This window comes from Malaya genurostris, chromosome 3, assembly GCF_030247185.1.
Source record: "Malaya genurostris strain Urasoe2022 chromosome 3, Malgen_1.1, whole genome shotgun sequence".
Lineage (NCBI taxonomy): Eukaryota > Metazoa > Arthropoda > Insecta > Diptera > Culicidae > Malaya > Malaya genurostris.
Genome location: NC_080572.1, coordinates 27,571,792 through 27,588,057, shown reverse-complemented (window position 1 = coordinate 27,588,057; position 16,266 = coordinate 27,571,792). Strand labels below are relative to the sequence as shown.

Below are 16,266 nucleotides of genomic sequence, written 5' to 3'. Positions count from 1 at the left end.
AAAAGAAGGTGCATTTTGAAAGATTAATTACAATATATAAAGGTAAATAGATTGATTATCCACTTGGGTAGTAAATAATGTTCAAATAAGTTAATTATCGCATTCTAGTCTGAGCGTAAGTTCCCGTCAACGACCGTTAGTCTGTTAATAGCATCTCCTAGGCAAACATTAAAACAACAGCTATGTACAGCACATTTGGAAATATATTTGCATCGGATTATCAAACGGAGACAATATGAACCTGGATTTCTGGATTTGGCTCTCGGTTCATTGCACATAGCCTGTACGATTATTTCGAGAAACGACCTTCTGAATAAATGACATCAAACCAGTACTCAAAGTTCGAATATACAGTTTCGAAGCGAGGCGAGTTATTTGGTAAAAAATAAAATAATAAATGATAGGTCTAGTGATAAATGTTGTTTACCAAATGTGCTTATTATATTAAATCAATATGAAGCAAATTATAGTTCTAGTGTTTTATATTTCTTGTAGATAGCATATATTTTTGATTGTGTCTACAATGTTTAGTATTTTACATGATTTTAAAAAGATTTCATCTATCCAGAACACAATCCTCAATCAATCCTTCAACGCACTTTCCGATGCACTATCATCTATCCCTGAAAATCTAAAGAGTAAATAGAATATATTATTGTCAAGCAATATAACTAGCCTGCTGGCAAGGATAATGTACGATTCAGACATCCGCCTTCTTTCGTCACCGTCACCGGAAGGTCAGCTTCCGTCAAAATTAGTTTAATACACGATTCACACGATCCGGCTCCTTCCGTAACAGTCAACCAGTGCTCTCAACGGTTTTTTTTTTTTTCAAAAATCTGTATTTGGCGGAAAAATCTATCTGTACAATATCTTTCTCGAAAAATCAAACATAGATTTAGTGCGGAAACTGATTTTGCGACCAAAAAAAAAGGTCGCTCGACTGGTTTACCCCTATGGAATCCAACACAAAAACTGTAAATCGGTACTTATCTGTATGAAAATTGAAATATCGGTATTTTGAGAGAGCATATCTGTATTCCTGTATCGAGTCCAAAAATCGGTATAAATACCAAGAAATCGGTATAGTTGGCAGCGCTGCAGTCAACCTCCGTCCAATGAACGTTCAACCAATCGTTCAACGGGAGGCCAACATGGGACCTTCGTTTGTCGATTTTGAAACAGACCGTTGAATCGAATGCCATTTTTTTCGTTCAACAAACCCGGCAGACAGAGGTCCATTGTTGAACCAATTTTAATATGAGAAGTTGTAGCCCCGTTGGACTAGTTTTACTGCAGAATTTCCGAAGTTTTTTCCACTTATTTTTTTAAACTAACACTACATACCTGTACAATACTTCTACCTCACGTAGAATAACAACACATTTTGTTTCTATATAAAGGCAACACCTAATTTTCACACTATTTTTGCAAGAGAAAAAATAACTACAAACCGTTCCAGCAAACTGAACGAATATTTCGTGCAGCATGTCGTTCAACAAGCGCTTAACGACCAACAAAAAAGAACCGCTTGCTGAGAGGGTTCCGGTAAAGAAAGTAATATAAATTTCGTCGGATTCTCTTCCACTATTTATATGAATGGCATAAAAATATGGAACTGTATTACATTTGTATGTACCCAAGCAACCAGAAGTTCCACAATTACTTAAAAAGTCCACTTTCTTGCTGCTTAAAAGTACTCGCGGAACTTTTGAGAACTTGAAAGTACAGATCAAGTTCCGCGTGAACTTTCTAGCTGCTTAAAAAAAAAACACGTGGCAATTTTTGTAGTTCGAAGTACGGAACAAGTTCCGCGTGAACTCTCTCGCTGCTTAAGAGTGCACGTGGTACTTTTAGCAACTTGAAAGTACAGAACAAGTTCCGCGTGAACTTTTTCGTTGCATAGAAGCTGAGCAATGTATTCTAGAAGCAGCTTAGAAGTTCGTTCCGGTGCGTCGCGCGAACTTTCAAGTGTGGATAATTACTTTAAAAAATGGGCTGCTTAGAATGCTATTGATTAACTTTGAGAGCTGCTTAAGCCAAATCAGTCCCTTTTATCCGAACTTTGGGTTAGTTGGGTATGTTTTCTTGAATTGAAATTAATGTGTTCTTTTGTATTTCCGTTACAAAAATCAATCCATCCATTCTCATTTTGCAGTTTTCATACTGTCGAACACAGAAGACAATTTTCCCTAAAATTGAATGAAGTTTTCACAATGTTGAAGGAATAATAAGGTCGTATAATTTTATCATTATTTATCAGGGCGTTTCTTTCACTTTTTCAAATATTTTTGTCCGTATGTTGCATGGCAGAAGAGCAATTCCAGGAATAAGTAGACGAAAGTGACAAAATCAAAATCGACCTTCTCCGATTTGGATGAAACTTTGCACATGGCTGCAGTATGGCAAACCATAAGTTTTGAACCGATGGAGAGGTCAATCCGACTCACGACTGATTTTTAAAAAGGGCGTATGTATTTTTGCATTTCACAAAAATTACCTTATTCAAATCGTTGTAACTCGGAAACCGTTTATTGTACAAAAATGGTAGGAAGAAGTTGTAGGGAAATTTTTTTTTTTTTGATTTTTTTTTCTCAATAATTACAAAACAATCCGAAAAAGTAAAATAAAAAAAAAACAGAGTTTTAATTTTTTTTTGATAATTTTTATTTTAAAGCTGTTATTAAAACCTAAGGGCATATTCAGGAGTGTTCTAGTTCTAGATGCATAATTTATGTCAGTTTTAAAATTTAAATCTAGAAATTATAACAAAATAAACTGGCAGCCCCAGCAGCGTTTTATCTGTGTTTTAAATATAGAAAAAATAGAACGGCAATGTATACCAGTTTTAAATTTGACAGTAGAACTGGTCGAATAAATAAAACTAAAACGGATTGCTGGGGATACGTTTGTTTCAGTTTCATTTACATTATAGACCACTCATATGAATCTTGCAGCTGCTGAATTTGCTCTAAAGATTGATGGCTATTCCATCCGTGCCTGAAGCTAAAACAGTTCACGGGTGCATGCAAATGATCAAGTTCTTCTCGTTGTAAAACGCTAATCGTACAAAATGGACGTCCAGGAAGAAGTTGTAGAGAATCAATAGGGCACTCTAAAAAAACATACACTGTAAAACAAAATTGATGTTTTTCTTAATAATTTCAAATGAACCAAAAAAATTAAATTAAAAAAATCAGGGTTTCGATTTTTTTGATAATTTTTATTTTAAAGCTCTTATTAAAACCTACAGATTGATGGTTCTCCCATCCGTGCCTTTTGAAAAAATGAAGAAGTTACAGCTAAAACAATTAACAGATATATTCGAAATTTCAAGTTCTCGTTCAAGTTCAAGTTCAAGATAGTCATTTAAACAGTGGAACTAACGTAACTACGTCAAAACGAATAAACCCATGTAGAACCAAAGAGGTGTGCCAAATATTTTTCTCGAGGATAATTAACATTCCGGGTTTTCTTCGTTGATTCCTGCCATGCCCTTGTTGAAGAGTTCAATGTTGTGTGCTCTTGAATACTCCGCCGCGACTGATGCTTCAGAAGATGCTGAGTTGATTGAAGCTGCTGAAGGTAATTTTAACTTTTGGTTGAAATCTCACACTTGAGAGGTTATTTTGTTTCCAGTAGTTAAATTTAACTAAAACTGCGCCCCAGTTCAAAATTCGATGGACGGAAAGTTATTTGGGTTTATTTTCCACTGGAAATAATTTCAACTAAAGAATTAATATTAGAATTTGCATTGCAAGATTTTTTCAGTGTCGAAAAACAACCATCGATCTGTCCAAAATAACCCCACATTATCGAAAAGACGGAATGAGCAATGAATTCTTACTCGACTGAATGATTTTTCAGTGCTCGATTGTGCTAGAATTTTCGCCTGAGTTGGCTGCTCGATCAACCCGATTGACAGTGACATTATAAATGTCATTGAATATTCGCTAATTTTATGAACGTGATAGTGTAAAAGTTAAGCAACATAAGTCATTTCACTACACTCCAGCTAGAGGATGGATGATGCTGACAAAGGTAGGCCGTTTTGTTAATTTCCAGCGAATTTCAACACTTAATGCTGGAATTCTAAGAAGAACTAGTTATTTACTAGTTCTGTATGTCCGAAAATTTTGAAGATTTGAATTTGTATATTCAGTTATATAATGTTTTCATTTAAAAATAAATTGAAAATCAGCACGAAAACGTGCAAAATCGGGAAAGAAGAAGACGAATTGACAATTCAGTCCGCATCTTCTCACTCAATTCCGACAGATTTCCGAATCAACCGGTTGTAGGCGAAATTCATTCGGAATCAGTTGTTGCACTGGAGTTGGAATTGATTCGGAATCCATTATGATTTCCACATGAAATTCCGACTAAAAAATTTCTCGCCGATTCGGAATTGATTCGGAATCCATTCGGATCTGATAATGTGGGACCATGCTCTCGAGCAGGGTTATTTTTAACAACATCAAATTAACCGCTCGAGTGTCAGATTTTAACCAAAAGTTAAAATTAACCGTGAAATGGTTCAAAGCCTTAGAGTTCCTGTAATTATAGGGCAATTTCAACATCGGACAATTTTGTTTTTCTAAGATTGAAATTTTGTTTTTCTAAGATTGTATATTGCACCTTGATGTAATAAATGCGAAATCTTCTAGAATCCATATACCGGATAATTGATATTTTATTTGTATTAATCAGTATCATTTTTTTCATGAATTTCATGTCAAAGAATTTTCCAACCACATAATTTTACATGTTCATGGACGTTAATAATAGGTGTTTTTCGAAGTATTGTTTGGCTTAATGTGAGAGGGTACATAGAATTGAGATTTTCTTTTACCATTTAATACCATGTTCACATTAGCGCTTATATCACTTGATATACCGAGATGATATGCATATCATGTCGAAGTGTTCACATATGATCGAAATGATATCTTTTGACAATCAAGTTGTCATATAGAATGTTCCCATTAGAAGTAAGATAAATAATATTGCTTTTCTCTCCTAAAATTCAATCAATAATTGAGGTCTCGCATTTATCGGTCTCCGAACGCCAATATTCCTTGATAAAATCAAAATTATAATGATTGGTTATTGTCACTCTCAAAGTGACGTTCATAAATGAGTGCGTTCAATGCCATTATCCGTGTTGCTAGTTGCGATTTTTGATAACTCGACATGATATCCCGGATATCATGCTAAAATGGTGATACGCGTTGACATCAAATTCTATGGGATATCAAGTGCTATCGCACATGATATCATCGGATATCAAGTATATGCCAATATCACTTGATATCAGCGCTAATGTGAACATACTATAAGGCTGTGAACCATTTCGTGGTTAATTTCAACTTTTGGTTAAAATCTGACACTCGAGCGGTTAATTTGATGTTGTCAAAAATAACCCTGCTCGAGAGCATGGTTATTCTGGACAGATCGATGGTTATTTTCCGACACTGAAAAAAATCTTGCAATGAAAATTCTAATATTAATTATTTTGTTGAAATTATTTCCAGTGGAAAATAAACCCAAATAATTATTCGTCTGCAGTTTTAGGCTGTGAACCATTTCGCGGTTAATTTTAACTTTTGATTAAAATCTGACACGACTAATTTCGATTCAAGAAAACATACATACAATTGTAATACAATTCCATATTTTTATGCCATTCATATAAATTGTAGAAGAGAATCCGACGAAATGAATATAAAACTCCTTCATTGTTAAACATAAAATTATTCGAACTGTTCATAATTTATTTTTAGGAATAAATTCTTTTCAAGGATTAAAATGACAATTGGTAATATACATTCAGTCTGATTCATAACCATTAACACACAGTTCACTAACATTTCAAAAGTAACTGACAGTTAGATAACACATGGATGGAAACCACACATAAAAGAAGTGAAACTCACTGAATATTGATTATATGATCATGCAAATTGTTTTATCATTAATAGTCGGAATCCTCAGTTATATATCGCATTGAATGAAGTTCCATCATCCGAAATGCGGCTGACGTTTTCTTCCAGTGTAATTGGTATTTATTCAACAGGGCGAAAATTACGAGATGGATGATTCGGAAGGAAGAACAAGAAGCCAGTTGTCAGGTCTTGTCTTAGGCAGCGCTTCAATTTATTTTGAAAGGGATCATGAAAAGTGTCATTACTAAAAAATAATATCATTTTAATGCAGATGTATGGTGCAGTAATGACGAGTTTTCTATAGCGAACATTACACGATCTTTAGAAGTGTCATTACTAAAAAATAATATCATTTTAACGAACGTACACACTTAAAACCATTTCTTGAGCTCGGCATATTAAAATGCCGAAACTGATCAGCAACACGTAAATTTGCTGATAGCTCAGTAATCAATACGCATGTTTCTGAACTTCGTTAAATGCATTCACTGATATTTCGGTAAAATGCTTCATTTTGCCGAAATTTGGCATAGTTGCTTGCTGAATGTATCAGTAAACAACAGATATGCCGACATCAGCAGCGACGTTTGCCGAGATTTCGGAATATGCGCTAGCTTTTTCCGAAATTCAGTACAACAGCTGTCATTTTTTGCCGCGTAAAATTTTCGCTTCGCATTGCGCGATTATTTTCTGATGAAATTCTCTAGTGAAAAAATGGATAATCTTCGAAGAAGTGTGGAACCACTTGCGAGTAAACATATTGAATAAATAGCTTGAATGTTTCGCTTTATTAAAAGCGACTTTATCAGAGCACTCGCGATTATAAGGGAAAACACCCAACTCGGGGCTCAAAGCGTCCTTGAGACAAACTTTTGGGGATATGCGAAAAAATAACCCAATGCATGGAATAATTCAATGGATCAAAGTAAGTTTATTTGAACAATACCGTATATTCATCATTAAATATTGAAAATTTTTGTAAACCAGAGATCAATGTACATATTAATTTTCATATTTCCAGCTCGACTCAAGCCATCCGGAAACGCCGCTGATGGTAGTGATGTCTGAGGAATTTGGCGAAGGAGACTGCTCATTAGTTTGGAGAGATGTAATAATTCCCATAGGACCGGAAATACTGTCAGCATTTAAAACTCTTTGCATGGTTTTTACAGTATGCGAGCCTTCCGACATTTTTTTTTAAATTTTTCTGTATGCTACATGCTGGCAACAAATTTGTAAGCCTCCTTTAAATGTTAATAAAATGAATTTTTGATCCTAAATGGCGTGTTTATAATGTTGAGAAATCACAAACAAAATTAATCTACTAGATTTTTAATTACTGATGATTCAGTAATTCATTTTTTCATTTTTTTGGTTTATTGGATTGCCGAATATTCAGTGAACGTTTCACTGAGCAAACAGTAAATCTTATGCTGACGATTTCGGCAATATTTGACGTTTGTCAAATTTGAGGGTGCCGAGACGCTCAGTAATTTTATTTTTGCCGAGATGATTGCTGATTACTCGGCTGTGCGAATCTCGGCATATTTTTGCCGAGACTCAGCTATAAAATTTAAGTGTGTATATGGTACAGTATTGACGAAATTTCTATGCAAATTTGAAATATCGTTATTTGGTCATCATGACAAAAATAATTCTCGTGTATGGGCCGCTTATGCAAATTTGAAATCTCGGTTAATTTTGCAAAAGGGCGTATAAGCAAATGACAGTTTCTCTTTGTTTACTTTCTCTTCTATTAATTACCAAGCGGTTTCCACGTTCATCACTCAACTCTTTGCATGAAATGATACCCGAAACTTTCGACTTTCAAACAGAATAGTGATATCAAAGAAAATCTTTTCATTAGGGCGTATAAGCAAGTGACAGTTTCTCTTTAATCACTCTCTCTTTCGATTATTGTGATGTAATTAAAAAGATTTTCTTTGATATCACTATTCTGTTTGAAAGTCGAAAGTTTCGGGTATCATTTTATGCAAAGAGTTGAGTGATAAACGTGGAAACCGCTTGGTAATTAATAGAAGAAAAAAGTAAACAAAGAGAAACTGTCACTTGCTTATACGCCTTTTGAAAAATTAACCGAGAATTTCTTGTGTAAGGGCCGCTGAAGAGATGCCAGGTCTACAAATTTGTCTACACCATGAATGCCAGGTCATTTTTTCAAAAATCTGTGATCAAGCCAAAAACCTGTCTGTGAGAATCTGTGCACGTTCTCCGTACCATAATAGCTGATCGGAATCATTTTGGTGAGCAAAAATACAACCGCTCTGTACTTTTTGGTGCTAAACTGAGATCGATTTAAAAAATCCGTGAAAATCTGTGTCATTTTTTAAAATCTGTGCAGAAAGTTGAAAATCTGTGAACCTCGAATTCATTCTGTGAACCTGGCACCCCTGGTCTATACTGTACACGCAGAGAAAAATATTGTAAAAGTAACTAAATTTTGGTTTCTCGCCACGATTTATCTTACTGAAATAGTGACAACAGAAAATTTGGTTTCATATAACAAATATTGTTGCTTGAAACTACAAAACTAGATGTTTGATTTGTCTCAGTGAATTAGTTTATTTCAATAAATATTTTGTTAAAAACAACAAATATTTGGCTTGTGCATTCCTGTCAGTTTCTTAACAAACAATTCCATAGTAAATTTAACTTGCAAAGTCATTTTACAATGAACTAACTTTAAATGAAGGTAATCTTTATAGTGCTTTGAATTTATAAACTTGGCAATTGAAACAAATGAGAAAATATAAACCTGAAATGAATATTATTTCTACTTACGTTTTTAGTTTCTTGAGATCCTTTTTTTGTTGTTGAGAGTACAATGATTTCTTTCAAAATAAATTGTAAATTGGAGGGTTATTTTTTATACATTTATTGTCGATTTATTTTGTTTTAGCAATTCTAATTACTTACATGAATGAAATTAAAATTATTTCCAAACCACAATCATGGTGCGATGCCCATGAATTGTTGAAACGCTCCACAAAAAAGAAATGAACAGAAGTTTCACTTTTTGAAATACATACGAATAATTTTGTTTATTCACAGATGAAAAAATTTCTCTGGTTTATAAGAAATATAACTGACACGGTTCATTTCAACAATAAACTGTGTTGTATCATTATACAAATTAGATCATAGATGAAAGGAATCAATTTTTTTATTAACATAAGGATAAATTAGAATTGAATCAACAAATATTTTTCCAATAAAATCAACTCAACTTTTGTTGATAAACAAAAAATTGGTGTATATTTCAACAATAAAATAAGCTGGAACAGCAATTTGGTCGTTAGGTGAGACCAAAATGTTAATCCACATCAAACAGAGATTATTGTTGGTGTTGAAGGAGAAAATTGGTTTGAAACAATCATATTCTAGATAGAAATTAACAAAAATCAAATTTAAAAATCTACTAACTGTTTTGTTCTTTCAAACAAGCTCCATTTTTCTGCGTACACACTTGATGCGGTTACATTTCATTTCGCCGACGGTCATTAGGAATACGGTCATTAGGCATACGGTCAACTGGCATAAAGGTCATTTGGCATAAAGATATTTGACATACACACCATTTGGCATAACGGTCATTAGGCATACGGTCATTTGGCATAAAGTTCATTTGGCATACGGATGGATTACAGGTTTGCTTGCGAGGGGCCGCCGCTTCCGACCGCGGGTCGGCCGTAATCCACCCGTATGCCCGATCTACCCGAAACATAAAATAACAATAAGTATAAAGAAAAAGTCAATATTTAATTCTACATAGAACAACAAAACAAAAATGAATACGAACAAAAAGTCGTAACAAAACAAAAAAGTTTTAATATTTAACATATAAATAACGAAAAAGTCATCAGAGTTATTTTGATTTTAACCCCAACAGTGCTGCTATTGCTTTCAAGTAGTTTTCTTCGGAGAAGGTATTAATACTATTTGCTATTTCCATTACATTGGCGTCATTATTCTCGTTAAAAGTTCTTACTAGAAGAACACGAATCATACGCCAGTACTTGCCCATGAGTATAGTTTTCCTCGCTTTACACGTAAAAATTTTCTGCGATACACCGTTACGATGCAGAAAAAATATTTAATTGAAATGTATTTTCAACACGAATTTCCAAATCATCATGGTCATCGTGGTCTACAAGAGAGTACCTCAAAAGACCGAAATACATAGAGCAGAAACAAACTACATGAACTCAATTATTAATGTGAACTTATATGAATTTTCAGAAAATATTTAAGTGAATTATGATCGTCCGATTTTTTTTATTTTATGCAAATATCATTATGCCAAATGACCTTTACCCCAAATGACCGTATGCCTAATGACCGTTATGCCAAATTATGTGTATGCCAAATATATTTATGCCAAATGACTTTTATGCCAATGACCGTATGCCTTTATGCCAAATGACCGTATGCTTAATGACCGTTATGCCAAATTATGTTTATGCCAAATATATTTATGCCAAATGACCTTTATGCCGTGACCCTCGGCGAAGTGACCGTACATCACTTGATGCACCTATATATAAAGTTAGTACAAAAATAATCTAGACTTAATTAAATTTACTAGCAAATACGAAAAAATCGCCATCTTGTTGATCTTATTTGCCCATTACTGGTTAAATACTTTTTTTAGGTTCGAGTTTTTCTAAGACTTTCGTCATAATGTATGAAAAGACTTTTCAATTCCCCCGGTGAATGACCGATAGGTTAAAACCGGGCTAAAATAAACAACTAACTAACTAACTAACTTTTCAATTGGTCGCGCTTAGAGTGCCTATAACCAGAGTGACGACGTCTCATCCGTAATGTTGGCAACAATTCAAAACAATCCATTAGCTTTACATTGAATTGACAGGTCGTTTGCTCGTTTGGAACTGGGAGCTGTCATTCCAAACGAACAGCTGTCGCCACTCTGATTATAGTCACTCTAGTCGCGCTGTTTTTTTTTGTTTGCAGACATTTGCAACCCTGTTTTTAAATTACGACATGTTTACCTGGCATCTCTGGTATTTTGTCACTTTCAGTTCAAGCACGTTCTGTCAAAACTCTTTTCCGTTTCCTCTTTTATGAAACGTAGCGAAAATGAAAGCTAAAGGATTGGTAAATATAATGAATTTTTTTTATTTTATTAGTGGTTTCGAAGTGTGAATTTTTGGATGACTGTTCTATCAACATGTATTTGATGACATTATTTCCTTTTTATATTCTAAATCTCAAATAGTAGCGGTTATCTTGAAAAATAATTTCTCATGTGTCGGCAAATCAAGGGGATTCGCTTAAAAATTGCTGTTTTCAAGCGAAAAACCCGAAAGATAAAACAGCAAATGGAATTTTCCAAAACATTCACACTGGGTGGTAAAACAGTCTACAGAAACTGATTTTTGTTATTTTTGCAGTTGAAGGAATACCAAGTAATTGGGCGCAAATTGCCCTCGGAGAAGGATCCGAACCCACCATTGTTCAAAATGCATATCTTTGCGCCAGACCAGATTGTAGCTAAATCTCGTTTCTGGTACTTTCTGAGGCAGCTACGTAAATTCAAAAAGGCCACCGGTGAGATCGTTTCGGTTAAGCGTATCATGGAGAAAACTCCTCTCCGGGTGAAAAACTTCGGAATCTGGTTACGCTATGATTCTCGCTCTGGTACGCATAATATGTATCGCGAATATCGTGATCTAACCGTAGGAGGTGCTGTCACGCAATGTTACAGCGATATGGCTTCACGGCACCGTGCTCGTGCTCATTCTATCCAGGTATGTACAGTGATTTAAATTCTTGCACATTTCAAATATGTAAATAACCACCTCTATTCTGTATTTCGACTGAATGTACAAAATTGCATTCTGTATTTTAATTGAGTGATGCTTTTGTTGCTTTTGATCGAAATAAAACGGAGTGAATCTTTTTGGTTCTATATGCGAAATTTCATTTTTATGCCCCGTTTACACTTCTGCTGGCTGCCAGCATGCTGGTGTCAGTGTACTGCCCTCTTAGGAAAAAAACGCTCAACGGTGGTCCTTCGTTGGTCTAATACTTTGGATCATTGGACCACAGTTGAACGTTTTTTCCTAAGAGGGCAGTACACTGACACCAGCATGCTGGCAGCCAGCAAAAGTGTAAACGGGGCATTACCACTAAAACTTCACTCGATGGAACTCAAGAGTCGAGGCGAATAACATCGTTCAAAAATGCAAGCAGTAATCAAAATAGTTAGATCGTAACCGTTATAACGGAACGAAAACTGTTATAATTATCAAAACCCAAAATTTTGCTAGTATAATAACCGAAATATCACTCGAAAGTTTCTCAATAATTATTTCTGCTTCCAGATAATCAAGGTGGAGGTCGTTGAAGCTTCCAAGACGCGTCGTGCCCATATTAAGCAGTTCCACGATTCAAAAATTCGTTTCCCTCTAGTTCAGCGGTACCATCACAAGCGCTACAGGAAACTGTTCTCGTTCCGCCGACCTGATACATACTACATGTAAGCCGACCGCTGATTGTGTATTGTTATTGCCACTCTTTTGCTAGAGTAAATGATCACTGTGAGAAATACGAAACAAATATTAAGTTATAGTTCAAAAGAATATCCATTTACTTCTACGAACTGTTTGCCCCACAATGTCATATACGAAAACCATTAGTTAGAGTGAAATTTGCTGTCTCTGTTCGATAGATTCACCTTAACTGCCGTTCTTCGCATAATTAGGATTTCCAATACATATGGGACAATTATGCAGGGAACGGCAATACGTTTTGAGTTTTCTCGTGGCTTTACCAGCAGTATTCAATAATTATCGAACTGTTTTCTTATTTGCTGTCACTAACAGGCTAAGAGCATGTGTTTGTTTGCTTTTTCATCTACATAAAGGATCAGAAGAGTGAATATTGTTCTTGGATTAAAAGGCAAAGAAAAACTTCTCATTTTATTCTATCTTTTACTTCATTATTTCATTGAACCTTTAGGTTTTAGAACCTACAGACTAATAATTAGAAATTGGGCAGTCTGAGGTTAAAACCGGGGATAAATAAATATATCGTAGGTAGGTAATTGAGCATAGTCTGCCTAGATTCCCTTGCTGGCGCTAAGGCTCAGTTTGCTCGATTGATGTTCTTGATATTATTGGTGTTTATCGTGAAACTGTCAACCTTCGATCCTATCAAAATAAAAGCTACAAGGCTCCAACTTATCAATCCTAATAAAACTCGGGATGATACCAAGGAATTCTGCAAATTGATGCGGAATTGTAGAAATACATGGTAGGCGATGTTGTCGAGTCCGTAAATAATATTAGGTCTGTGTGGCATAAGGCCATACGATATAATTGAAAATAATAAACATCATCAATGTTATATTTCGAACGATTTGAGATATTTTTTATCTAATGTAAAGTTTCGTTTGTATTTCGTTCGAGTGATGTTATGCAAAGAAAACTCGAACGAAATTTAATATCAAAATTTTATATTCGATCCAAATATTTCGATGATACGCATTATAACAGCATTATTTTTTAAATCAATATTAAAGTGGTGGCATTACATTTCTGTGTAGTTTGGTCTTTCTACTTCAACAGACTTAGCAGCCTATTGTTAGTGTACATAATCATTGCATGGCAAGTACTACAATACAATCCTATTGACACTAAGAATTCTTCCTAGCAAACAAATAAGTAGCTTTTTTATATAAACAACTCATTCAGTGTTAGCACAATCTTATGCTCGTCAGATTTTCAGGTCGAGACGGCCGAAGACCACGAGTGCGCCGGGGGACTGCTCCTCCGCAAAATCCACCATTATCTAGTTGCGGGCGTTGGCGTAAATGAGAAAATATTGTATTAAGCAGCATGTTGATCCGAAGTATACACACTTAGAAAATTTCGCAGAATTCGGTAATATTTTACCGAATTTTCAACAGCTGACCGCTCGGTAATCAGTTCAGTAATTCAATTTATTGGTGAGCGTTCGGTAATGGAAATTTTGTTGACCTGTCAAACAACTACCGAACATTCAGTAAATTCAGTGGTGTCAACTAACGGACGGTTCGGTAATTTTTTTGTTTTGGTTGAAATTTCCTTATAGTTTCCTTATACCACATTTTGGTGGGGAAAGGGTTCCAATCAGCTTTACAGCCCTGTCCAAAATGTGTTTCCCTCCCCGTTAGTTTGTATCAGGCCGAATTAGCACCATATAAACGCCTCTTCCAATATGAGGAAATTATATTATTACCCAACAGTTTTTATTATTTATTTATGTTGGTTTTCTTACCTTTGGTCATAGGTTATAATCTGTTTTACCTTAATTCCAGTGGTTCTATTCAATTATGTTTCGTAAGTGTCTTTTGTTGTCATCCTATTTTATTTCCATTCCGTACTTTTGCTGATATGTTATTTTATTTCCTTAAATGTAAAAGTTAATTGTATGCAGTGGTGTTTTCATTCTTACATTCACGCTCCATTTCCGAAAAAATAAAGGATTAGTTATATATATAACAATGATATCTTTGTAAGGCCGGTCATGATGGTTTGACGGAAAAGAACTGAGGACATGCGTTTTTATTTAAATTATATTGACACTTGGGTCCCATAAGTATTACTACAGCATGTTCACATTTCGTTATTTTCGGATGATCCTTGACAGTGTTGCCATACGCTCAGGCACTTCTGGGCATCTGGTGTACACTACTGACTCAAAATCGAAATGCATCACTACCAATTTGATACAACGCACAGTGGTTCGAATCAATAAAAACGTGGACATAAATCAGTAGCTGCCAAACCGTTCTTTTAATGCATATAGTTGCTTTGAAGAAATTATTTACAAATAGGGTAAGGGCTCCCTATTTCATCTCATTTGTAAGGACGTCGCCTTCAAACCCCGATTTAGCCACTAAAATCACTGTAACTATTTCATATTACTGCTTCATTCGCCTTGCTCCACGTTGAGAATAAATTCACATTTCTTGAAAATTCAACTAATATTTATAAATCAGCTAAAAACACTAATGATGTTTTCACTACTCTGCTCCTAATTTCATCTCAATGGATTTTTATCCATCCTATCGTTGATCTTTTATTCATCCTATAAATTAACAATGGCGACAGCAATCAAAACAAAATATTCCACTATTACACTCTCACCCGCATACGCATGGCTGCCAGATGGCTGACTAAACGCTGCCAGCTGGAAAAATATGGCTGGGCAGACATTCTTATGACCGACTGCCTCACCGCTGCCAGATATACAACTCAAACGATACAACCGTACTCACCAGGATTTTTCCACATTATTATTATTGGTAAAAAATTTACTCGTTGAATTATCTAATTAATGGGGCAATGGCTTACGGAGATCTAAAGAACTATCTTTTAACATCATTTTATTAGTGAAAACAGATAGAACAGATATAGACTTTCTATGCAAAGTAATACATATTTTCTATGAAAATATCTGGCATCTCTGTGCACAGCCGATGAAACACACACACACTTCACAGCGTTATGTTGGCGTATAGCGGAATGAAACCAGTGCTACTAGATTTGCCACAATGGTTATTTCATTAGTATTTAACACGTTCTTTCTGGTAATATCCGAAGCTGAAACAGTTTTATTGAAATATTAATATCAATAGTATAATTGAACTAATGTCACGGATACCAAAAACATACTTTTTGATGATAATTTGAAGAAGATAAACAATTTTTGTTTTGTAACATTATGAGATAACTTGGCAACTTTGCGAAACCAAATGAGATGAAAACAAAGCGCAATCAAGTGAACGAAGTGAAAAACTTTCATCTCATATTTTTGAAGACTTTTATTGCTTGTCGGGTAATTTTTGAAGTTTTTAATCGTTAACTAAACAAGTGACAAGTGAACATAACCAATTATGAAGTCATCCAGCATTCAATGTAGTGTAATTGTGCGAAATAGTGATCATGTTTTGAGATGAATCGATTAGTAGATATTCAGAAACATGACGAACTGTAAATCTTGAGACAAAAATGTGTCCTAAATTGAAAAGTGAGTTTATTTTATATGAAAAAAACGATCACCGAAGAATTTAAAACCATTTCTTTCAATAGGAAAGTGTGACAATAGCTTTTCAAATCATTTTAAAACATTTCACAGTTTGCTTTCGGTAGGTTGTAAAATATTATTCATGTTCAAAGTTATGAGGTGAAGGGATGAGATGGAAATAGGAGCTCAGATGAAATAGGGAGCCGTTGCCCTATATACCGCGTAATTTGATTCTATCCATAATTGTTCATGGCCTACTTTGACA

General features: G+C 34.7%; 1 protein-coding gene across 1 annotated transcript; it reads left to right on the top strand.

The window, feature by feature from the left end:
• The first annotated feature begins 10,984 nt into the window (after positions 1–10,984).
• LOC131437789 (large ribosomal subunit protein eL20) lies at positions 10,985–12,537 on the top strand. Its single transcript, XM_058607364.1, has 3 exons — positions 10,985–11,084; positions 11,381–11,737; positions 12,314–12,537. The coding sequence occupies exons 1-3, from the start codon at positions 11,067–11,069 to the stop codon at positions 12,470–12,472; spliced, it is 534 nt and encodes a 177-aa protein (XP_058463347.1). The 5' UTR covers positions 10,985–11,066; the 3' UTR covers positions 12,473–12,537.
• Positions 12,538–16,266: the final 3,729 nt, after the last annotated feature.